Source organism: Desmodus rotundus, chromosome 1 (assembly GCF_022682495.2).
Source record: "Desmodus rotundus isolate HL8 chromosome 1, HLdesRot8A.1, whole genome shotgun sequence".
NCBI lineage: Eukaryota > Metazoa > Chordata > Mammalia > Chiroptera > Phyllostomidae > Desmodus > Desmodus rotundus.
Window position 1 is genome coordinate 31,718,179 of NC_071387.1, and position 25,475 is coordinate 31,743,653.

General features: G+C 46.5%; 1 protein-coding gene across 6 annotated transcripts in view; it reads right to left on the reverse strand.

Annotated features, from left to right (window-relative positions):
• Positions 1-2,611: 2,611 nt before the first annotated feature.
• UNC13B (unc-13 homolog B) overlaps positions 2,612-25,475 on the reverse strand; it is a 206,842-nt gene continuing 183,978 nt past the window's right edge. For 2 of the 6 annotated variants that reach the window (XM_045195282.2, XM_024560186.4), the window contains 19 exons: positions 24,317-24,385; positions 22,831-22,920; positions 22,379-22,507; positions 17,468-17,595; positions 16,754-16,839; positions 11,574-11,700; positions 11,217-11,313; positions 10,849-10,992; positions 10,451-10,528; positions 9,861-9,938; positions 9,537-9,625; positions 9,149-9,301; positions 8,901-9,024; positions 8,736-8,792; positions 8,465-8,545; positions 7,382-7,529; positions 4,742-4,834; positions 4,405-4,564; positions 2,612-4,243 (listed from right to left, as the gene is read on the reverse strand). In XM_045195282.2, the coding sequence (XP_045051217.2) occupies positions 3,958-4,243; positions 4,405-4,564; positions 4,742-4,834; positions 7,382-7,529; positions 8,465-8,545; positions 8,736-8,792; positions 8,901-9,024; positions 9,149-9,301; positions 9,537-9,625; positions 9,861-9,938; positions 10,451-10,528; positions 10,849-10,992; positions 11,217-11,313; positions 11,574-11,700; positions 16,754-16,839; positions 17,468-17,595; positions 22,379-22,507; positions 22,831-22,920; positions 24,317-24,385 (2,217 nt within the window). In that variant the 3' untranslated portion in view covers positions 2,612-3,957. Of the gene's footprint in view, positions 4,244-4,404; positions 4,565-4,741; positions 4,835-5,307; positions 5,702-7,381; positions 7,530-8,464; positions 8,546-8,735; positions 8,793-8,900; positions 9,025-9,148; positions 9,302-9,536; positions 9,626-9,860; positions 9,939-10,450; positions 10,529-10,848; positions 10,993-11,216; positions 11,314-11,573; positions 11,701-16,753; positions 16,840-17,467; positions 17,596-22,378; positions 22,508-22,830; positions 22,921-24,316; positions 24,386-25,475 lie in introns of those variants that run through there. The other 4 variants (XM_045195285.3, XM_045195284.3, XM_045195278.2 and 1 more) reach the window with 4 other exon arrangements.

Genomic DNA, 25,475 nt, shown 5'->3' on the forward strand with positions numbered 1-25,475 from the left:
TTTGAGATACTGCTTTCAGTATAGATCAGAGCCAGGCCCTTTTATCACCAGCCATTCAAGGAGAAACAATACTTTGTCCTTGGCCTCACAGCACCAGAAAGTTAAAACAATGAATTTCTTCAATATCAAATGCACTAGGGAACAACCTACAGATATTTTGATTGAATTCTCCTATTAAAAAAAAAAAAAACTTTAGCACAGATTTCACCCTCGGTTTAGCTATTTAGGATGATCTCTGATTCTAAAAAGTGTACTGTAGAAACCAATAGAACCTTAACACAAATCCAACCTCTTTAATTTTCAGTTTTCATTAAAAGATCAAAGTATTGGTGCAGAAATTACCCAAAGTCCTACATCAGGGATCACAAGCTCAAATGCCTGCCAGGTACCAGGCAAATAAGGTAAAGCTGAATACATAAAAGAAAATAAAAAGGAACGAGTCTGTAGTAAACTACTTTAGCAGTTGCTTTTCAACTCCAACCACCTGTCACTTGGTGAGAATGTGGGCTAAGAGTTAACAGATTGTCTTAATTTTTAAAAAACTAGAAATCTGCATTTTTAAAATGTGAGATCTGATTTTAAAGAGTTAGCCACTACGTCAGATCTGCAAGCCTGCTAACAATGAGTGGCCAGCCAGTTTTAAGGAGTAGGTCTCCCGCACCATTTGAGAGGAATCACGGCAAATGTGCCACTTTCAAGTCAAATAATGCTGTAAGATTTACGCCGCCTTCTCCGAGAATCTGAATACTGCTGCAAAGTGGACAAAACTCCCTGAGTTAGTTAACAGGAATGTGCTTTAGCTGGGTGTCTGCTCTATGAGATAACTGGATAAATGGGTGCTCTTTGAGAGGTATTTGTGGGATAAAGAGCCCCTTTGCTAAGTATCCGGGTAGATACATCTTCTCTGGAGTGTCTGGAAAACCTGTATATTTGAGTATAAGGAGGGGGAAGTAACCTGGGGGAGTTTTCGGGGGGAACAGTTTACAAGAAAGTATGAGGGTGGACATCTACTGGAAAGTACACAGAGGGGTACGAATGTCAGGTAGTATGGGGATATTCTTTCTTCGATGCCAGGAGCGAGAAGGCAATAACCTCTCCTCTGGCGTCGCCTTCGGGAACCTCTTGCTCACCATAGCCACGCAGCCGTCGACTCCAGCGACGTCCATCTTAACGCACCTTTCTGCGCAGGCGCGCTGTGGGACCCCAGGGTCCAACCCAGAGAAGAGCCCCGCCTCCAAGTTGACCACGCCCGCCCACCCCACCAACCACGCCCCCTTTCTCTCGCAGGCTTTCCAAAGGAGTCTTGTAGCAGTCTTTGAAGTATCTAGGTGCTGGCGGATGGGGAAGGGAGGTGAAACACTCAGAATCTGCCCCTGGAGTAGTTTTAGGCTGATGGGGGCAGGCAGACAAGTAAATTATACCAACATGGAGTGCTGTGGGGAGGGTGTCGGGGTTGGTTTGGTCCTAAAGGCAGCCAAAATGTCAGAACCCAGAGGGCAGTGGAAAGGGCTGAGGATATTCCAACAAGGGGATAGGAGTGCACAATGTGGGTGTGTTCGGGGGCGGGGGCAGGGAGTGGTAGTTGGGGATGGGGAAAAGTGCTGTACAACAGCTGCAGGATGGTGAGGGGTGCCTGCACTTCTCTTGAAGTGTCTTGGAGTTTCAGCCTAAAGACTATAGCTTTAACAGGAAAGAGGCCAAAGTGTGTGAAGAGAGCAGGGGCAGAATGATTATCAGCAATCCAGACAAGATCTAGAAGTCACTACTCCACCTGTGGTATTGGGAACTGAGATTTAAAAGGTCAGTGAGGCAGAAATGATAGGCAACTGGTTTGGGAAAGAAAGAAGTTTTAAAATGAGTGGGCAACTGAATTGTAAGGATTTATTTAGCAAGCAAGTGGAAATGAGAAACTGGGAAGCTCCAGTTAGTTCCTCATCTGCGCCTGTGCTCAGTCCCCACTCCCGGAGCGCGTCTGCTGGTTGAGAGTAGGTGAGCACTTTCTTGCTTCAGCTTCTCTGATTTCCATGCCAGGAGGCCTCACTTTCACCTTGTTTCCTCCCCTTTGGGAGTAGACTTCCTACTCCAGCTCTTCTTCCTTGAATTCCCTGCATGAAAGGCCACTGTGTACCCCTAGACCTACACCTCTGTCCTGTAAACAGAAGCCTCAGCCCTCCACCAGCCTCTGCAGACACATCTTTTCCCAGCAGACCCCTGCCTCGTTCTTACAGCCCAGGGAGTGTCTGTCCTAGAAAAAAAAAAAAAAAGCCTCATGATTCTAGAAAAGGAAAGACATAGCATGGACTAGTTTTCACCCACACATGTCATCTGCTACTTTTCTGAAGCTTTTGCAGGAAGCTGGTCCCATGACTCTGTTAACTGGACTGTTTGGTCGCAGGTCAAGGCCAAGATGCTCACGCATGGGCTGCTTTACTGCTTGGTGCTTATCCAGAGCTGCTTTAGGCTCCACCACTTACAGAGGTAGGGAGAGTAGGGGGTAGGATTAGGGATGAGTGGGAAAAGCAGCAAAGGCCACGGGTCCAAAATCTACCATTATATAAAATAGTCATTTCTACAGCTTTCCACACTTTAACAGAATTACAAGACCCCAAAGGCTGCTATAAGATAATTTATTACAGACTAGCCAATAATCTCCTGTAACAATGGCACATACAATAATTAACAACAACAACAACAAAATTAGTTTCTTGTTTCACATAATGGCCAGTACAGCTGTGGACAATGCAGAGTTCTCATAAAGTCCAGGAAGGAAGTCCAGGAAGGAAGTCCAGGAGGTTGCTACCAAGGACATTAAAGGACTATATCGCATGTCTGAGCAAAGGCCTGGAAGTCCGTATGACCCCTTGAAAGAGCTTGTCTCTGACCTCCTAGGAGAGTTGAGGCCCCACTCCATCCAGCCTGTATAGAGGGATCATAGCCCAAGCTTCTTCTGGAGGTTTGAGCATCTATGGGGGGAGCAGCTGACCTCATGAAAGAGTGAGGTCAAAGGCTAGATTCTTTCTATAAAGGGGGAGGACAGCTAGACAGTGGTGTCCATAGGTGAGGAGGACTCCTTCTAGACTAATTTATAAAATTTTTGGCTTTGTTCAGGGCCTACCCAAGAAGAAAATATAGCCCTCTCTCCTGGATCCTTCCACGAGCCCTCAAATGCATCCACATAAGAAGAGCCTCTCGTGTCCTGAAGCGTCACTCCCCTCCTATAGGAGTGGGGTGCAGGGGGCTCCTGGGAAGGTGGCCTCTGGTGGTGGGGTTCTAAAGAATATTCTGCTCAAGGCTCTGAAGCACCATATATATGAACCTGCTCCTCCTGCTCATGACAGATATAAACTGGGTAAGGGGTCGGTATCGCTCATTTCTAGAAGGTATCTAGTTCAGTTTCAAAGCCTTGTCCTCACTGAGCCACACGAAACCAGTGGATTCTGCTCAAGGAACAGTCTGAGTTCTAATCTGGGTGCTCTTGCCCTGTCTGTACTTCAATCCAGACTGCGGGGCTCAGTGACACCTACAGGCTCAACTGACTACTTAGCTAGCCGGGTACAAGCTCCTGGCCCTCTATACTTTCCCTCCTAATGATTGGTACACATGGGTCCAACTGGATAAGGTGTGGTATGGCAAGGGGTGCACACGGGGTGTGGGGTGGAGGGATGTCTACCAAGAATGGCTGACACACTCAGAAATGCCTGTTTCTCTCTTAATGGAAAATCTCCCTATGCAGTAACCCCCACCGCCTAGCTCCTAGCACCACAGACCTGCTGGTCAGAGATTCATGACCCTTTCTGTGAAAAGCCAAACTCTCACCACCCCAAAATTTTCCTTAAATTTCTTTGACTGAAGGATTCAGCCTCTTAACTATGAGGACCTAAGCTGGCTACACAGTAACCCCCACTGGCCCTGATTTGTGGAACTGGAGCCATCTGGTTGGCCCAGGAGTTTAGGGGCTCAGCTCCCCTCCTCCATGGAACGAGACTCTGATTTGAGCTTCACAAACTCTCGAGCTACTTCATCATTGCTCCTCTGAGACAGAATCCGGAGAATGGTCATGCCTGTCTCGTCCATGTGGATCTTCCGGCCCAAGGGACACCAGCAGGCACAGCTGCCCTTGGCTGCCACATCCCTCAGAGGCATCACAGCCAGCCCTAGAACACGATCCTCCCGGGCGAAGCAGTAATCCTTCACACATATTTGCAATTCATAGGCTTCTGGCCCCTCTTCATTTCCCAGGAGGCTGTGAGCACAGGGTAGGTGGAAGGCAGAAGGCCAGAAATGAGGGAAACCTTCAACTGAATGCACCCCAGCTGCCATCCAGCCCATCCCTCTGCTCTCAAGTCTTACCCACCAGTTCACCCCCATCCCAGAGTCCCACAGGTCCCCCACCCCGCAACTTACAAGTGAAATGTCTCATTGTACTTGGGGGCCCAGTTGTTGCTTTTTGACTTGGTTGTAAACTTCCTCTTCTTATCACTTTGGTGTGGGCCAATCATGGTCACTTCCACAAAGGGTCGGAACATCCCTGCTGTCTGCCACTTGAGCTCATTGGCAGCCACCACTGCCCAAACAAGGGAGACTTGTGAGGGATCCCACCTGTTCCCAGTTCTTGAGCCCCAGGTGGCATTCCCCGTGGAAGAGGGATAAGCTGGAGGGCTGGGTTAAGCAGCCCCTGCTTTTGACTGATGAGGCCACTGGGTAAAAAAAGATCTGAGACCTGTAAGTCCATGCCACTCACCTTTCACTGTGACCTTGTGCTCCCCAGTTCCAGGATGTGTAAACAAGTCCACCTGAATAGAAACTTCTCCAACAGGATCATCCACACCAGACCCTGAGGGACAGATGGACAGGTGATCCCCCCCTGAAGAAGACTTTAGGCCTAATTATGCCAGATAAAACCGAGGAGTTAGGAGGCTACCACCCTATGCCCTAAAGCAAGAAGCAGTCACCCACAACAGCCATAGGGAAGTAACATGGGAGAAGCAAATACATGGGAGAAGAAAGAGGATAAAGTATGAGGCTGTGTATTAAAATACAAGTTAGGCAAAACTTTCAAAAGTGCACCAGGAATCTCTCAGTTTCCTCAAGCCTCTCCTATCTGCTAGACTTAAGAGTTTTTCATTAAAGATGTTGGGGAAGGACAATGCTGCCACCCTGTGTCTTTGTCTGTAAACTTTGCCCTCCCCAAGGTCTTAATGGACCAATGTCGGTCCCATTTAGTCAAAAGCAGCAACCTCCCACATATGCCTGGATTCCTGGAGGCTCCTGCTTGGGAGTCTGCCCTACCCAGGAAGACTCAAAATTTGGACCTCTCCACAAACAGCTCCCCAGTCCCAATGTCTGGCCAATTTATAGATTCCCCTCAGCAGGGGCCTTACACTATTTTGAAAAAACACCAGTAGCCTGCATCACAGATAAAACTTCTTTGTCCTAAGGTGGAGGGAAAGAAGGATTCTGAGGACAGAACTATTGTTAACCCAGTTGCAGACTGTATGAATACAATGCCCATCTCTGAGACTTGGGGCAGAGCTTCTGAATTTTGACACCTAGCTTCCCCACTCTCAACATAAGCAGCTCATTCCAGTTCACAGGGGACAGTGTTAGCTCACGTCAGATTCATACTGCATGGTGTATAACGTACCCTTTTCCGGTCGAATGTCCTCATTGGCAGTAAACCTAATACCTTTCCCATCATGCACTGAGTGAGGACAGGAAAGTCAAGAGGTAGTAGCAGCAGTAGGACAGAGAAAGAAGAATAAGTTAGTAGTCTAAGGCATTAACAGCCATTCACAGCAGTTCTCTACATATTCTGAGGGAGCACAGAGATGGGGTAGGGTGGAGAGAGAAGTCAAAATGCTGGGGTCAGCGCCTGAATACTCCAAATTAGACATGGGTCGAAGATCGATCTGATCATGGACAGAAGCAGTAGAACATACAAAGAGTGAAGGTATCTGAGACCCAGGGAGCGCGAAAGAGAAAGGTTTTAGACTCTAATTCCCTCCACTCTTAAATAACAAAGCAATGGGTAGAAAAATACACACACAAACTCGGATCTTCCCTGCAGTCTCCACTCCTGCTCTTACCTCATATCTGCCCATTCCAGCCTCTCCCCATCTTTATATTTAGCTTAAAGCCCAAAGTTTCTAAAATGTCTTTCTGGATTCACTCAGATCCTTCCCTGATGTTATAGGCCTTTATATGTACTCAGCTCTGTAAAAGTTTTCTGTCCCCTTGAGCAAGGCTCATAACTTCTTTTTTTCAATCCTCACCCAAGGATATGTTTTTCATTGATTTCAGAGACAGAGGAAGGGAGAGAGAGGCATTGATCAGTTGCCTTCCGTACACGGCCTGACCAGGGCTTGAATCTGCTCTCACTGGAAATTGAACCTGCAACCTTTTGGTGTACGGGATGGTGCTCCAACCAACTGAACCACCCAGCCAGGGCATGGCTCTTAACTTCTTTTGCTCTCTCTTCTCCCCACCCTGCACTTGAAATAAGAACATATGTGGAAAATGGAGCAGTACTGCAGGTCTTATGTATCTTTTCACCTTCCATCAAGTCCAGCCTAACTGCTTAGATCCCTCTTGCCTTCCAGGTCAGCTCTACACTCCAGATCCACAGTTCAGTAAGGCTGAAGCTTTCCCACTCTCTCCTCCCCCAGCTTCACTCCCCCAGGAAGCACGCTCAGGTTCCCTGGAACCAACAATATCATATGCACCTGAAGGTCCTTCCTGGGAGGGCCCTCTCCAGGATCAGAGTCAGAATGTAACCCGTGTCTATGCAAATGTGTTTTGTTACAGATAGGCCTGTTTGGAGGCAGGGAAGGGTTCTGAGGACTTGAAGCCACTGGGAGAAAACCAGCTGCCTGGGTCTTCTGTGCATTAGCCTCACCCATGAGGCTGGTACTCAGCTATGCATGTGATCTGCACCATTTCTTCAACTGCTCCCATGCTTTGCCCCTCTCCTAGTCCATGCCGGAGAATCTGGTAAGTCATATGCTTCTGTCCCCAAGCCAACTTCCAACTAGGGTTCCCAAAGCTACTAGTCATCATGGGTGTCTCAACCACTCATTCTCCAAGCTTCCTCACCGATTTTTTTCCTACCAGGCAGTGTGTACTACTTGCACACTAGACACCCTTGCCAATGTCTGGGGGAAAAAACCTCAGGCACATTTCCCAGGTCCTGTGATTCTCCTGTCTGGTATGGATATGGGGTGGGGGTAAGTTTTGGGGTCCCTCAAGAAATCCTGGGGTCTGAGTGTGAAGGGATCTCTGAAGAAGTACCTGGATCCTCCCTAAGGGCTAGAGGACACTGACTCCCTAGGGGCAGAGATGTATCGGGGAAGGGAAGTTGGGCCCCAAAGCCCTTGGGCCTCACCCTGGGCAGTCTGTGAGCGCACGAAGGTCTTGATGAGTGTATCCGTGGTCTGTGTGTACAGAGACAGGGCGTAGCGTAGGGACTGCAGATCTGGGCTCTTCTCCAGGAAGGTTTTCTTCAGTCCATTGCCTCCTGCGTGAAAATATTGCTGAAAGACAAAAGAGTAGTTGCTGCTGCCTCGTCCACACACAGAGAGGCAGCTCCCCAACACTGTCCTCAGAGAAATGATATCTGAGCGGAGGCTCAATGAAGATGCCATAGAGGATGGTGAGGACCGTAAGTCATTCAACAAACAATAGGATCAAGAATACTACACAGAGCCGAGTCACAGTCTCTCAGGTGAACGGTATTATTTGGGTATCTGGCAGGAGGGGTAGGGGATGGCCATGTTACCGGATTGTTGTGTTTGAAGAATGGATCTAGCTGGACAGGCAAAGATAAGGGATAGAAGCATTTTGGGCAGAGAGTAGCCAGAAGTGCTCTTTCACCCCTCCGAGCTCTTAGAGAACGTTACACCTATGATACACCTCTCCCCAGTGCACTGAATCACAGTTCTTACATACCTGCCTTATTACCACCTTACCAGACTATAACCACCTGGAGGTAGGGACCATATCTAATTCTCTCTGTATCCTTCATAGTACATAGTACCTAGTACATGTTGCCTCATCGAATAAATAAACAGGTAGTAGAAAAAAAAACCTGTGAAAACCTGAATGACTCTATATCTAAGTGAAAGAGAGAACTGTCAGCCAGATCTGGGGAATTGGGATCTGGAGGGTTAATTCCCAGTGGAAAGCATTCGGAACGGCAATGAAGAACTAAGTGAACTGAATGTGCAATGTGCAGGAATAAGTATTCTAGGTCCGTGGTGAGTCACCTGAGACTACACGGGAGGTGCGTTTTGGGTTGCTCCCCCAAAGGAATATAGACATAACAGAGAAAGAAACAGACATAAAAAGCACTCTCTTCTGATGTGGGGTGGCAAGAGCCTGAGGGACACCTAGTCTGGCAGAGGGAAATGCCAAGGCTAAGGGGGTGTGGTAGTAAGACTGTCTGGAGGTGGGGGTGGGGGGTCTCCACCTTGATGGTGTCCAGGGCGAGGTCGAGGATGGCACACTGCTTTGGAGTAAGATTCCGTGTTTCGTCTCGCACCATGTGGTCCTGGAATCACAGAGAAAGCAACAGCGTCACGACAGCTGGGGGTTGTCGTGACAACCTTGCCCCTACCTGCCAACCCAGAGCGACATGTTCCTCTCCTTTCCCTCCTCGTCAGTCTCCAAGCTCAGATTTCCTTCCTTCCAGGCAACCCCCTCCCCACTGGTCTCAGAAGGACCCCACACATCTAGAGTACCTTGAGTTTGGAAAGATGGCTCAGCTCCTTGGCAGCAGTGAAGATCAGCTGGGTGCCCTGGGCAGAGAGGAAACCAGTCAAAAGCAGAGGACTCCAAACTTGACCAGCAAGTATGGCCTGAGGTAAGGGACATAGCAAGAGGAAGCTGAAGGGAACTGTCCTTACCGTCTGGTCAGTGAGTGGGGGCAGAACAATCATCCTTTCCATTGTGTTCATCACCACCCGCCAGAGCTCCTTCAGTACACGCTTCAGGACCGTCTTCTCGCACACAGTGGCAAAGAGGGTGAGGCTGCAGGCCCAGGCAACAGGTAAGGCCGGGTGGGTGAGTGTGAACCCCCCTCCCCAAGAGGCTCCTCTGTCTGATCGCCTCTGCCTTGCTTGTCCCAGAGGACAGCCCCGAGTTCTGTACTCACTTGCCATCCAGGAAGTCCATGAGAGGTCGGAGCACGCTATCTGCATCCTGAGCCACTGAGGCCCTGGCATTGGGAGATGCATTCCCTGGGCCCCGCACCTGGCCCAGGATGTCAGCCATTTGTCTAATGCACTCATCAATCCGCACCTGGAAACTACACACGTGCCCAGAATACAACCCTGTCCTTCTCAAACGCACACAGTTCCTGGAGCAGCACCAGCTATTCGATCCTACTCCAGAATTCTCATGGTGCAGCTTCAGCAGGGAGGGCCAACAGGGGGAGAGGGAAGATCCACATACCTGCAGCTGGGTGGATGGGTGTGGGGCAGGGGCTTTGGGATTGGCCAGGGACCACATCTGGCTCTGAGGGCTGTTTGGGGGCCACCAACCTGTTTCCAAACACCATGCTGAGCTCATCCAGAACTGTATTCAGTTTCACCTGCAGCTCCTTCAGACTGTCTGAAGCTTCAGGGTCCAACTGTATCCACAAGAGCTTCACTAAGCTGGTTCTCTGGCTCTTTTCTCCCCTTCTGTGCCCAACTCCTCCCTCATAGGGCCTTTACCCCAATGCCTACTCAAATGTCTCAGCCCAAGCCAGCTTGGACCCAAAGCTAAACTCCTGGCCTACACCCAGCCAGGAGAGGGTAGAGTTCCATGGTCAGGAAGCTCGGGAATAAAGGAAACGTGCAGCAACCCCAAACCCTGAGACCTACCTCCTTGCCTCCCATGGCCTCAAACATTTTCTCCAGCTGGACCCTCAGTTGCTGCATGTTGTTCATCAGGATGCAGGGCTGGGGGACAGACGGAGCTGCTGAGTCGGGCTCCTTTCAGCACGGGACCCGTCAGCACAGGGTTCCTCCCTCTCTCACACTACTCCAAAAGCCACAGGGAATTTACGACAGGTCATTGCATGTGTCTTTCCCTAAGCACTGAGATCTGGAACCAATTCAGACAATTCCTCATGAATGAAGATTAGAAGCAAATGTTTCTGTATTTAAGCTGGTTGTTGGGCCCCAGGTGTTCATGGTGTTATCCTTTAGAACTCTTTGAATATCTCAACATTTTTTTTATTTAGAAAAAGACTAACAAAAGTCTAGCTTAGTAGGGAATAAAGTAGTACATGGAGGCTCAGAGGAACTCCTAGCCAAGTCCTTATTACTCTGTGGCACAATCTCAAGTGAGGCTCTGGTGGGAATGGGAAGTCAGGGGCATCATCTCCACCCTCAGTTCTAAGGATAGCTTCCAAGGAAGGATTCAGGTGTCTTCTAATCCCTTCTCCAAGGTCCCAGGGCCTGATCCTCACCATTTTCTCCTTTGTGCAATAAGCTGGGAAGTTCTTTGATAAGATGTCTGCATACTGCATCAGCACCTTCCCGATGGTCTGAGAAAAGCGGGGAAAAGGAAAGGAGAGGGAATCCTTAGCTCTCCCCCTAAGGGTCTTGCCTGAGAATTCACACCTCTCATCCGAGAACAATATAACACAGAGGTAAAGGGGAATCCTACAGGAAGGACAAAGCTCCCTCTCAACCCCAGAACAGCAGTGAGACAAACCCACCTATCCACCCCAGACACAAACAAAGGAGATGGGGTAATACCAGGTTTCACCCAAAGGCCACCACAAAGAAGGGCTGAGCTCAGACTTGTGACTAGGCTGTGAGTGTGGTGGTAGTAAGGGGAGAGGGCTGCGAGGGTCATGGTCACCTTAGCAAATCTCCTCATGTACTGGGCAAGGATGTTGGGATCTGGGCATTCCAGCTTTCGGATGATCTCAAAGCTCTGGTTGAGCTGTGTGAAGACATCCACCACAGAGCAGGAAAAGAGTGCGTGCTCTGATGTCTGCTGGAACTAAGGAAGGCCACATACAGGGTCAGCATCTTCAGCCACTACTTCTTTCCCAGTTCATAGAGTTCATTTAAAAGGGCTCTGGCCAGCAGGAGTGGCTCAGTAGCCCTCAATAGCATTTCTCATGGGCTCCACAGGCAGGGAGAGCCAATCTAGCTAGAGCCCAGGAACGCCTGCTGACAGCTGATTGCTGCTCTCAGCCCTGTTCAGCCAAGCCCCTGACTTACCCCATCCTTCTTATCTCGTTCCAGGGCCCCACGCAGGAATTCCAGGGATACATCCTCATTCTCATCCAGCCATTGCAGGACAAATTGCTCAAACCACCTGCAGCCAGGTGAGAGAACTGGGGGTTGGAGCGAGTTGCTGGCATATGCCATGTGCCTGATAGCTCCTTCAGGCAGGGGTCTTCCGGAAGGTAGGACATGGTTTGACACTTTCCTCTTTCTATAGCAGTGCCCAGAACAGGTAGTCTCAAGACTGGCTTGCTGAGCCAAATTGAGGATACCAGCCACACCCCCTCCCCCAACCCCATAAGCCAGAGGGACCATCTTCCCTTCCCTCCACAGTGCCCATTGATGACTTACGCTGGGTACTCAGGCACCTGCCCCTGGAAGGCAGGCAGATCCCACACATATTCATTGTGGAGCCACTTCACCTTGAAGTGTAGGTTCATGTAGTCAGCACTCTTACACAGCAGGTTTTTCTCATGCTCTAGTGGAAGGGAAGGAGGCTGGGTCAGGTCAGGTCCTGGCAGTAGAGGCTCTGGTTCTTGAGTTTTCCCAAGGCAGCAGATCCAGTCTTATTAAAAGGGTGACTCCCAACCACCCCCTCACAGCCATTCCCCCGCTACCAGTGAGTGCTCTGCTCTCTAAGAGCCTGGCCTATATCCTCCTTTAGAGACTAAGCCAGACTCCCAGATAAGGCCTATAGTCTTACTGCCCTGGTGTTTGGAAGAGCCAAGTGAGGTGCTGGCCTCTGGTGAAGAGGGTGAGAAAGGGATATGGCTGCTAATGCTGACTGGTGGGGAGATGGCCCAGGACTGGAGAGGGATGATGGTTTTCCAGGGCTTTTCTGGTCCTAGTAGCTTAAATGCAGGCTTAAAAACGTGAAGATGAGCAATTGTACATGACACATATGGGTCAATGACAACACACAGAGACAGGGAAAACCAAAGGGGACCCGAGCTGCCAGAAAATGCAGTTGAGCAGCCATGGTACAACAAAATCTCGATGTAAACCAAAGGGCCCTGGAGCAGGGCTGGGACACTGAAGAATGGACTCTCAAAGGAACTCTCAAAGAAGTCTGTAAATAGGAACGGTCAGTCTGGAAACCATGGAAACACAGCCAGATGAAAGGACCATCATGTTACAGAAAATGGGATGCTCATTAAAGACTTGAAAGGTCTGTAATCTCCAGCTGAGTCTCCATGGCCTTCTCGAAAATCTAGGACAAAGAGCACCCACTGCTTTCCCAGAGTCTGGAGCACTGACCATAAACACAGGTTCTTATCCTCTACCCCCTCTATAGATGAAGCATTAATTTGAATAATTACAGCCAATTGTGTGTGCTTACATGTAATACAATGTGAAATCAAGCAAATGGGGGAGAGTACTGAGCAACAGAGAAGGGAAGGCCATTGTCCCTGGGAACTCTATTGCTCAACTATGAGTTGCCATGGGTGATGCTCCTCCAGGCCAAGGTGGAACATACAGTCTGGGGCAGCTGGCCCTTCTGCATTAGTGCAGCAGACACTCAGGGAGAAAATGAAAGCCTGGGATGCAGCCCTCAAACAGCTCTGGGTCCCAGGAATGTCATCTCCTGGCACTGCAGGCAGCACCATCTCAGCCTGAAGTTGCATTTGCAACTAGTTTCTTCTATGAAGCAATGAGCAAGAGAAGAGGAAAAGGTATAAGACTAGAGATAAAGGGACAACCAAAAGTTCTTACCACCCAGAAAGAGGACTTTTCGTATACGAATGACAGTGGATGCTTGTGGCAGGGGAGAGATACCAATGAACAATTGAGGGAGTGAAAAAAACAGGGACATCAGAGACACCCTCTCAGGGCTTTCCCCTTCTCTTCCATCCCACTACCCTACAGTCCTTAACTAGTCCAAGAGCTTAGGGAAAAAAAAATGGTACCCTCAGGAGGGTCCTTCCTCTTCCTGTTCAGCAACCCACTGGAAGTGGAGGCAGTGTTGCTCCCTCATTCTAGAGCTCTCTAACTGCTTTCTTCTAGAGGACTTTAATTACCGTATTTACATATAATTCTCACTTTCTCTTGTCAACCCATTATCTGTACTCTGGTCCCAAACTCCAATTTCTACATTAACTTGTGTGGTGAAAAAAAAACCACTGGTCACACTCTAAACTATTCTTACAAACTCTGACCAGCATGGCTCAGTGGGTTGGGCATTGGACTGCACACCGAGAGGTTGCTGGTTTGTTTCCTGGTCAGGGCACATGCCTGGGGTGTGGGCCAGGACCCTGGCTGGCTGTAGGCGACAGGCAACTGATTGATGTTTCTCTCCCTCTTTTTCTCCCTCCCTTCTCCTCTCTCTAAAACAAATACATAAAATCTTTAAAAAAAAATTTTTTTTAAAAACCCATTCTATCAAGTCCAAGGAGCCCTGCTCCAGCAAAGCTGCTTGAGGTTGTTGAGGGGTGGTGCAGGGGGTGGGGGATGGGGTGGAGTTAATCTGTCAAAAAGTGCAGTCATGCCTGATTTCCAAATTCCTTCTCTATTTGTCTTTCATACTTGGGGAGTTCTTTTACCATGAGTTTAACTATCCAGATTGCTGATCATCTTCCTCAAATCTCTCTCTGTTTTTGGTAACATTGGTATATGACTTTGATGGAACATCTCACTTTGCCCAGGTTTAACTCTAGTCCCTATCTTGCACCATCTTAACAGTTCCAGCTGAAGCTGAACAGCATACACGCTAATCATACCCTCTCGCTCAATGCTGGGAATCATCCTCAAGTCTTCCCTCTTCCTCTTTATTCACCTCCAGTTAAATCACTAATCCCTGTTGATTTCACCTCCCAAACTTCTCTGGAATCTATCCATTTCTTTCTACTCATACTATCACCTAAATCCCATTATCATCACCTCTAACCTGGATCACTACTGCCCTCCCTCCCCACTGCTAAGTCCTATAATCTTTCAGGTTTCAGTTTGTGCATCACCACCTCCAGGAAGCCTGTCCAGGCGTGGGTTACGTGGTTCTCTTCTTGGCACCCTAGGCTTATTCCTTTTGTGGCACTTACAACTTTGAATTGTAACTGCCAATTTATGTCTGTTGTCTAGACCAGTCTGTGAACTTGTCAAGGGCTGGGGCTCTGCCCCATTCATCTCATTGGGGCCCCAGTAACTAGCATAGTGCCTGACAGAGAAAGTACTCAGTGAACACTTAGTGAATGGGGTGGGGATTCACTACAGAGGAGCACAACGAAACTTTGTTGTATATTTTAATTGTGATAGTTACACAGGTGTGTTTATTAGTCAAAACTCATCAGATTGTACTCTTACAGTGTTTTTACTATACTGTATATAAAGTATACCTCAATAAAGTTCACTTAAAAAATATCAGGTGACAAAGTCAACACATTATTTTATCATCCAGGTCTCCAAACTTTTCTTCTTCTCTTGCCCTCCACATTCTAAGAATCACTAAGTCCAGGACAACTTCCTTCCAATGTCTATCAAAGCCCATTCTTCCTTCTCCATTTCTCTCCCCTCAGACTAAATTATCACAACATTATCTGCACTCCCTGCTTCTGATCTTTCCCTATTCCAACCACTCTCATTTTCCACTGCGGTAAAAAATCTTATAAAAATGCTACTTTGTTCACATGGCATCTCTGCTCTTGTGCCTGTAATGGTTTCTTATTGTCCTTAATATCCATGATTAAGTGCTGGGCAAATATCAGGCAACATGCTAATATGTTACATACATCTCAGTTACTTTATCAGCTCAATGAAATAGATGCTGTGATCACTCCCATTTTACAGAGGAGAAAATGGGAGCTCCCGAAAGTGCAGTCGCTGGGTCTAAGATCACACTGTGGAGTGTGTGGTGAAACTAGGTTAACACTACTTTTTTCTCTTCAGGCAGTTTTCAACCCTTTTGTTCACTGCAAACTGTAGCAGAATAGAATGCCCCTTTCAAAAGAAATCTCACCTAGAACCCCATGTAAGGCAGAGAAGAGCAGAGCTGACTTAGCTGGTACCAGGTAAAAGGCCTGAAGCCCAGCTTCCCAGGTTCCCTTTCTCACTTAGCTGCCGAGACAGCTGTTTGAAACCTCTGCCCCTGCCTCACACTCTGTCTTGTGGTATTCATTCTTCAAAGGTATTTATCTTTTTTCCCCCTCAAATCCACTGTCAATAATGGGGACCATTGGGCTTTCCAAGTGCTACCTGGAGGAGAGAACAAGGGCCCTCCTCAATGGCCTGACAGGCTAAGGCATGGGCCACAGCCCCACGCTTGACCCGGTGTGGGCAGGCGGCAGCCGCTCTGGGGCGGACTTACAGAATGTGTGTGGACTGTGCTGTCTCAAACTTCACACAGATCTTCATGTTTCTTTCAATCTCAAAACTGAACGATTCTACAGAGAACAGGTTGGCGGTTTTCAGAGGTGGGGGGCGGGCAAAATAGGTGAATGGAGTCAAAAGTACAAACTGGCAGTTATAGAATAATTTAGTCCTGAGGATGTAATGTACAACATGATACCTATGGTGAACAACACTGTATTGCATATTTGAAAGTTTCTAAGAAAGTAAATCTTAACAGTTCTCATCACAAATAAAATTTTTTTATAACTATGAATGGTGATAAATGTTAACTAGACTTCCTGTGGTGATCATTTCACAATATATAGAAATATCGAATCATTATGTTATATCATACACCTGAAACTTATATATGCTAATTACACCTCAATAAAACAACAACTAACGGATCCTAAACCTCAAATAGTTTAAGTCTGAGGATTACCCGTTTTCCCTGCCACTACACCCAAGTAACAGATCCAGACTCTGCTTTGTCCTTTTCCCAGGCTGCTCCCGTCCTTCCAGATCCACTTGCACAGATGCACAGACAGAGGAGATAGGTTAACATATACACAGACAGGAAAGGCAGCTAAATAAGTGAGCACACATGGGTACACACGAGAAAGCCTGATACAAGTAGAGAATGATATCTTTGTAGACCAAATGGAAAAAGAATAAAAGAATAAGCTGAAAGAACAAGATGAATAATAATTTATATGTGACTTTGCTCTACAGGGAAAGTGAGAGAAGTAAGTATCTTTCTAGCTTTGTCACACCAATCCAGAACAGCTTTCAAGGAAAGCCAGGCCAGGCAGTCCCCACTGTGAGAAAATAATCTTATTTACGTATTTAAGGCTCTATGATTCTTTAACACTGTAAAGGTAAGTTTCACAAGACTCCAGGGAGTGGGCCACTTGTGAACACCCAATGGCAGGAGTTGATTTCTGGGCTGGGAAAAGTCCTAAACAGGCATTTGCTCAAAAGCTGGAGGGAGGAACCTACATTCATCCACACAGCGATTTCCATTATTCTTTTGGCTGAAGCTTTGCCCACCCAAGACCTCCTGAGGCGTATCCTCCACTATGCCTGGAATCCCTCTAATTTCTCACTGTACCGTTCACCGTGAACATGCAGTTGTCTGAGAGAGGAAAGAGACAGCGAGCCAGATGCTTGGAGAAGGGGCCTGCGACCCAATGCCTTGGGCATAGCCTTACCCTCCAGTGCGTATTTCATGTCTTGGGCAAAAAGTTGCCACATCACTTCTGCGCTGACTTTTCCCACATTCAACTCCTGAGGAAACCTGGATGATGGAAGAAGACATAGTCAGAAAATAAGGCAAGAACCATTTGATTTGATTGATTCCAAGGTTGACACGCCTAATTCTTAGAGGTCATAGTGAAGAGGAGAAGGCCGGGAAACATGGGCGGGCTCAATCTGAAGAAAGGGGGCTCAGGGGCCAGTGGTAGGACAAGTAGGGGCAGACAGTCCCCTCAGGTAAAGTGGGCCCAGGGAAAGGATGCCCAAAAGTCAGGGAAGTGAGGCCAAGAGGAGAAGGGTTGAGGCTGGGAGGCAGGCCCAGACTAAATAAACTGGAGGAGAGAGGGTAAAGACGTGGCCTAGAAGGTCGCCCACTTAATTCACAGCAGACAGACACATACACACATGGTCTCTGGATCCCCTGGGACTCCTATTCCCAGAGGCCTCTCACTCCAGGGAGGCTGGTGCCGTCTGGGCAGGGCCCCCCATTATGTCTCCACACCTGTCTCCAGAAACAGCTACCCAGACAGATACAAGGGACAGAGGGACAGATGGACGGACAGGAGGAAGAGATGGCACTGCAAACATACAGAGATAGGAAAGAAAGAGGCTGTTAGACAGATGGACAAACCAACCACCAACCAGACAGGGCCAAGTGGGGCGATACTCACTGGTTCAGCACAAGTGTGTAGGAATTCTTATCTTCTTCTATGATTGACACAATGAGCGTGATGAGTTTGGGCCAGAAATCCAGGTTTCGAATGCTAGGCCCTTGTTCCTCTACGGGTAGTTCCTGCTTCTTATTTCAGAGAAGAAAGTTAAAAGACAGTGAGAGTCGGAGTAGAGCATGAAGAGTGTCTCTAATCTTTCTCTTTCTTTCCCCTCTGCAAGCTTCTTCCTCTAGAGCCAGCTACCCTTCCTAGAAACTGTCTTCTACAAGACCACCCCTGTTATGTCAGAGGTGACTGACTGTTGGGAGGTCCTTGGACACAAAGAGTTCATGCTGAGAAGTTCTCTCCCCAGCTCCAGGGCACTGATCTGATAAGCTTGGTCAGTCTTAAAGACTTAAAGATGCCTGACCCCGCTTCCTCAGAAGCTATGGGTATTGCGACTCCTTGACTGAAGTACACAGCCCCTCTAGCCTCAATAAGTAGGTCTAGTTCCATGTGACCCACACTAGCAGCCCTCCTCTGATGTCCCCCTCCACCCCCACATACATATCCCAGCTCTGAGAAGCTACTTCAAGTTCTGCAGGAGCTACTCAACAGACCTAGCACGCGGGCTGGTCTAACCTTCAATGATTTAGGACCTCCCTTAACCCCTGGAATGTCGTTAGGGGAAAGAACTGCATCTAGGAAACTATTTGCCTAGCTGGACAAGAAAAGGCTTTGGAGACCCACTGGGGAAAGGAGAGTCTCTTTAATAAGTGGTGTTGAGAAAACTGGATGTTCGCATGCAAAAGAATGAAATTGGATCCCTATCTTACACCACCCCAAAATTAACTCAACTGGATCAAGGACTTAAATGTAAGACCTGAAACTGTAAAACTCCTAGAAAAAGACTCTTTGACATCAGTACTGGCAAATGTTTTTGATATGACACCAAGAGCACAAACATCAAAAACAAAAATCAAAAAGTGGGACTCCATTAAACTAAAACGTTTCTATACAGCAGAAGAAACAATCAACAAAATGACAAGGCAACCAGTGGAGTGGGAGAAAATATTTGCAAACCATATATCTGATAAGGGATAATATCCAAAATATATAAGAAACTCATACAACTCAATAGCAAAAAACAAACAAACAAAACACTGATAAAAAAAATAGGCGAGGACTTGAACATACATTTCTCCAAAGAAGACAAACAAATGTTCAACAAGTACATAAAGAAATATTCAGTATCACTAATCATCAGGGAAATGCAAATCTGAACCACAATGAGATGTTACCTCATACCAGCTAGAATTGAAATGATCCAAAAGATAAGAGATAAAAGCTGGATGTGATGAAATGAAACCTCGATGCACTGTTAGTGGGAATGTAAATTGGTACAGTCACTATGAAAAGCAGCATGAAGGTGCCTCAAAAAATGAAAAACAGAACCACCATATGATCCAGCAATCCCATTTCTAGGTATATATTCAAAGGAAATAAAATCACTATTTTAAAGACATCTCTGTACCCCCCATGTTTATTGATTGTAGCATTATTCATAAGAGCTGAGACATGGAAACAACCTAAGCGTCTATCGATGGACGACTGGATACAGAAAATACGGTGTATACACACAGTGAATTATTACTCAGTCATAAAAAGGAAATACTGTCCCTCACAAAAACATCTATGAGCCTTGAGGGCATTAGGCTAAGTGAAACAAGTCAGGCAGAGAAAGACAAACGCTGTTGCTGGGAAGGCGAATTGGTGAGAATGTATAATCTCACATATATGTGGAACCTGAAAACCTCGCGCTCAAAGAAACAGCGAGTAGAACAGCGCTTCCCAGGAGTGAGGAGGGAGGGAGACGGGGAGGTGTTGGTCAAAGAGCACACAGTTTCAGCTGTGAGACGAGTAACTCCTGGGGACCTGAGGTGCAGGAAGGCGACCAAAGTGAACACTGTGCTGTGTGCTGCAAAGATGCTATGAGAGCACAGGCGTAATACTCTCACCATAATGACAACAACAACGGTAATTGCGTGAAGGCTGGGTTAACGAAGCTCGCTGTGGTAAAATTTCACAATACCTATGTGTATCCAACCGTCACATTGTGCACCTCAAACTTACACAGCATTGTTGTGTGTCACTTACATTTCCATGGCGCTGAAGGCGGGAAAGAAGACTTGGTGGGGAAGACGTAAAGGAGTGCAATGGTGCGTTAAGGAAAGGAGAAGCAACTCTACATTCAGACCCCAAACAGGACAAGGAGGGGTCACCACAGAGAGGGTGGAATGTCTCCCACTGGGACAAAAGCAAACTTGGAACCACCCAGAAAGACAGGGGTAGAGTTTTTATGTGGGGCACCATAAGCCATCACAAAGTCTCCGAGGTGCTTAATCAGCCTGCATTACCAGGAAGTAACTAGAAACCAGGACAGAACCCACTGAATGTGGAATATGCCTCCTTAATATCACTGAAATCAACACTTCCTTTACCGTTTTCTGCCACTACCCTGGCTTAGGCTCTTATCGTTCTTATCGTTCATCTCCTAACTGATTTTTAGCCTTCAAAGATCCCTCTTCCACACAGTTGTCAGTGATCTTTCTGCAAGGAAAATCTCATCATTACTTCTCTGCCCTTCAATGGTCTTCAACAAAGTTCCAATTCATACCTTCACACAAAGGTCCTTCGAACTGTGACCTCTCTCTGCACTTCATATTTACCATTTCTCTTTTGTTGCAGCCACTACCACATCATCACCATCACTTATTTAGTACTTATCATGTGCCAGGCGCTCTGCTAAGAACTTCACGTGCATTATCTCATTTAATCCTCACAACAACTCCATGGGTAGAAATTATCAACATCTTCACCTCACTTCAGGAGACTGAAGACAATAAGGTTGTATAACTTACCCAAGGTCATGTAGCTATAAAAATAGCAGAACCAAGAGCTGGTCCTAGATAGCTGAACTCCAAAGTAACTACACTAATTAAATTGCTTGTACTTCTCCACACTGACATACTCACTCACAATTCAGTGCCTCCAAACATTCTGTTTCCTCTATTTGGCATTCCCCTCCTTCCCGGTCCCTTTCTTTAACTAATTCCTACTCATTCCTCAAAATTCAGGTTGGCCTTTACCTTTCCTGAGAAGTTTCCCTGACACCCCTGGTCTGGTTAGATGCCTCTCTTCTAGGCTCCCAGGGCACACTCTGTGAACCGCTGGTACATACATGTAATAGACAACTACAATTACAGTAAAAGATAGTAACAATAGAATAATAAAAGACAATGAGCTCTCCAAAGGCAGAGATGTATCCTTTTCTTATTGTTGACACTATTATAGATGACCCTCATCCCCTCCACCCCATGTCTTAATCACCTTTACATTCCTAGTGCTCAGTTTGTTAAAGGAACCAATGGATGAATGAAACAATGACTGAAGGTTCGTAGAGGGAAATAAAAAAAAATGCCAAGGATTTACTTCAGTGTAAATAATGAATAGTGAGAAAATGAGAGTGAAGGTAAAACTACAGTAAGCAAAACTCTAAGGCTAAAGAAAGTCCCCGAATAGTGTGTAGGCCCCTTTCAAAGTCCCAGTTCATCTCATGGTAAGGAATAGAGACTAAATATTCAGAAAGACCCCTGCATGGACAAAAGATCAAAGTTGAGAACAGTGTCTTCCTCCGACCAGAGAAAATCCATACATAGATAAGAGAGGACCCCAGAGTGTGGCAAGCTAAACACGAGTCCCAGGAAAACCTCTCATGGACTACAGAATCTTTTACAAACCTTAAAAGCAAAAAGCCTTAAAGGTAGGGCTGGCACAAAAAGTACATTTGGAAATGTAAGGAGGCAGCATGAACAAGACTTCCGTCTTTACTAAGGTGCTCCTGAAGCATTACAAATTGGGTATATCCACTAAAGGGTAAACGTCTGATTTAGGTTGTCCTCTAATCACTGGCTGTCCAAATCCTACTGCCTTTCAAGGTCTCTCTCAAATGCTCCTTGTTTTATGTGGCTTTCCCAATATCTGATCAAGAGTGAATTCTTCCTCCTTGGAATCCCTTCAACCTTAGCCCTCTTTCAATGCCCTTGTAAACAGACTTTGACTGGAGTTATACATACGCTCATGAGACTGTAAACTAACTGAAGAAGCACTATGCTGTCCTCAGACCTGGCCAAGAACAAACATTCAGGACGCACTTGGTGGACTGAAAGGAATCTATTCTGCAAATGTGTGGTCTGTAAGACACTGCTGAGACAGGAACTGTGAGTAAATAGTCACAGACGGAGGTCCTGGCTTTGAAATGACACTATTGAAAAGATCGAGAAACATGTACCAAGTCACCAGGTACTAAGTTAGAATGCCAGCATAAAACAGATGAAGTATCTCAGCCTTACAGAAGGACAGGGTCAGCTGTGATATTCAGCTGATCAATCAATATATCCCAGAAGACAATGCAGTACAGAGAGAAGTGGCCAAAGGAAAAAACTGAACTTCCATTAGCCAGTAGCTCAGAGAGACAGCTACAGATGTTGAAGGAAGGCAGACAGGAATGTAGAGGGATCCATGAGTCAGAATAAAACTAATCGTGGGGGAGAAAAAAACTCTGGGATGGATTGTGAATCTACCTACTCATCCCCTGAAACAGCCCAAATTTTGGTCACTTTCTTTAGCACCAAACTAAAACTTACTGTTGCCACTTCTGTTCAACTCAGTTAAGTCACTTCTGGTCCAATGGTCCCTCTCCATCCACAAATGACTCACATAGTCTAGATGGCCCAAATCCTACAAAACTAGCTCACCCTCAAGAACACTAAGGGCTTTGTCCTGAGCTCCCTTCCGCCATGACCTCAGCAAACAAAAACGGAGGCTCTGAGAGCCACTGACAGCTGGCTCCACGGGATCCCAACCTCTTACCAGCTGGTACTGGCGGCTGTACAAGTCATGGCAGTTGTTGAAGATGTACTCATATGTGGAGTTCAAACAGGCCTTCACACAATCTTTTACCACCTGGCTGGCTCTCGGAGGGCTCTGCAGTTCTTGCACCTGCCAATTAATAAAAGAAATATGGGTCCGGAGTCTTTCTCACCAGGGAGGGATCTCCTCCTAGAACTACCTCCAAACTACTCCAGATTCCTTTCATCCCTCTATGGATTCTTGGGCCTTGCCCTGGATTGATATTGCCAATACAGCTGATGTGGAGAACTGCTAAGCCCATCCTTGGTGATCCATGGTCTTCTCCGAAGTAATCCAGGGAATAGGTGTATGAAAATGTGAGCTTGAGATGATTCCTACAGCCTCAGGCTCTGCCAAGTGATTCTTATTTTCCATGTGCCTGTGGCCAGGCCCCAGACCAGTTCATCTCTTACCTTCATTCTGAAGAAAGTAATGCTGGTCAGCAAATCCACTGTGGACTTTAAGTCCTGAAGCCGCTCAGGGCTCCCAGCAGGGAAATTATTCTGTTATAAATCAAGCAAAGGTAAGAAAGGAACAGAGAAATAAGAAAGCCTTCCCTTCCAGAAGCAATGAAATCGAAAGCTTCCCTAACTGCTACCCACTGGAATTTTCCCTAGTTGAGATGGACAAAGAAAGCCGTAATACTGTTAGTCTCCCTCTCTTTCTCACTGACACAGACAGGCCTCTGCCAAAAGCAGAGATTAATAATCCCCAGCCCAGAAAGCAACGCTTCCTACCCCCCAATGCTACTTCCCATGCCATGTGTGTGCATTTGCACAAATGAACACACAGACACCCACACACATTTACACACACACTTTTCTCGGGTGAAGATCCTTACACCCTGACAGTGAGTTCTTCAAAAGTTACAATCTAACTGTATATCCTGGAATATAAGTGTAGCCACACTACAGACCAGACTGAGACCTGAGACCTGGACTTCCTGTGCAGCGGGCCCCAGCTAGAGTTGTTCAGGAGTCAGCAGCTGGCACAGCTCTGAGCAAAACTGCTTTTGGAGCAAGTTGCTTAGGACCTCCCTGCCATGCCTCACTTCATTCCCTCTGGCATAAATTTTAGGAAGAAGCTGCCAAGGACAGCTGAAGGGTTGAGCCACTCTCCATTTTAAGGGTCGCCTTTTTAAACCTTCTCAAAGCTACTTATATGCCACATATAAGATATACAGTCAACTCTCCATTATTCATGCAAATGGAGGTCACTGGAAGTGCAGATAGTTAAAACCTCATTTCTTTGTTACTTTGAGATTATTTTTATACTTACTTTTTAATGTGGGTATGTTGCCTGTTCTGGAAATTCACAACAATGTAAAGCAAGTGATGAAGCCATTCTAAGAAGATCCAACTTAGGAAGAATTGAAAAACTTCCCATTTCCCTGTCCTGCCCCGTCCCAGGTACCCACCCTCCTACTATATCTATTTCCTCCCTCCATCCCAGGAATGGGCATGACCTCTGCTACAAATTACTTGCCCAAGCCAAGCTATGCTATCTCCTCCTTAGCTGGATTCTCACACCTCCCCTGCAAAATGAGGAGAATATGGAAAAATGCAAGAAGAATATGTAATTATCTAATTTTTAAAGGGGCATTTCTGGAAGAGATTATCCTGAGGAGATTTCCCAGTGAGAATGTCGTCAGGGAATTTGGTAGAGTAGTGTGAATAGGGTCGGAAAGCAAACTGTCTAAAAAGCAACCTCCTGCTATTTACACACTGCATCGTCCTTGGAGTTTGCAGAACCACAGGTCAGTGGCATTGGCCATGCACATGGGTGTGATGATACAGACTAATTTTCCTTGCCTTTGATCTTTACAGCCAAGACTGGCCTTCAGTCTCTCTAGACTGAGCTGATATTAACTCTTACCCCCTTCCCCATGTCTTGACTCACCCTGTATGTAGAGAGATCAATCCTCAGTGAGTTGTGCAGCTGGTCCAGTAGTTTCACAAATCTCTCTTTCTGAGAGTGGGAAACAAATAACAGGGAAGAGAGAGATAACATTTCTGAGCCCCCAAGACTATAACAGAAACAGAATCATCTCTGGGTGAGGAAGAGACAGTGGTTTAGGGATACATCCTGGCCCACCCCTGTTCCATCTCTTAGCAGCCCTGTCTCAAACTGAAGAATCTTCTCACACTAGCAAGGAGACAGAAAGTCCCTGGGAGGGAAAACAGCTCTTTCTGTACAAGAATAAACAAGAAATGTCCAGTGAGTTTATCTCCATCCCTTTGAAGCTAACTCATCTTAGTCAATAAAGGGAAATTCCAAACATTCTCCAACTTGTTCCTGAGTCTTCGGTCTCCTCACTTATCTTGGGACAGCTCAGACCAGTTAAGTAGTCACAGCCTAGCAGTAATGATGGGAGGAGGAGTGATGCATTTGGAAGGTGATCAAGTAGTCTTCACTGGGTTTCTCTTTAAACCACATCCGCCTCATTTCCCTTAGTTTATACTTTTTAAATGTTAAGTAAATAACATATACTCTTTTAGTAGTTGCTTTTTAAAGAAAAGGTATAATTAAATGTGGAATCACATGCCTACAGGCTGTGGGGCACAGCACTCCTAGAATTCATAAGAGGATTATAGTGTTTATCTTTAGATAGTAAGTCAATATGTAATGGGATGTGACAAATGAAACAGGTATTTGACTGATTTAATCAATGATATTCATCTATGGAAAGACTCCATTAACAACAAGAAAAAGTTGTTAGTACCATAAACAGGGCTCAGAGACCTAGTGGATGTGGGGTTATCAGTAATTTTGTGCCTAAAGAGGTAATCTTTGTGGTGGGTCAAAGATATCTTATCCAGTTTATACTGAAGTTATGTCAGGTGACATTCTGAGTAAAGATTCAACTTCTCAAGTACCTTAACATAGGAAAGGGTACACCCTGAATAGGCAAAACAGTCCAGACACTAGAAAAGGGATAGGCTCAAATGTACACTGGTATCCTCCTTAGACAACAGTCTCACATGAACGTAAGGGGTACCAATCTGTCAGAGAGAGATTGAGTGATATGTGGAACAGTCCACTTGTGGATCTGCAGGAC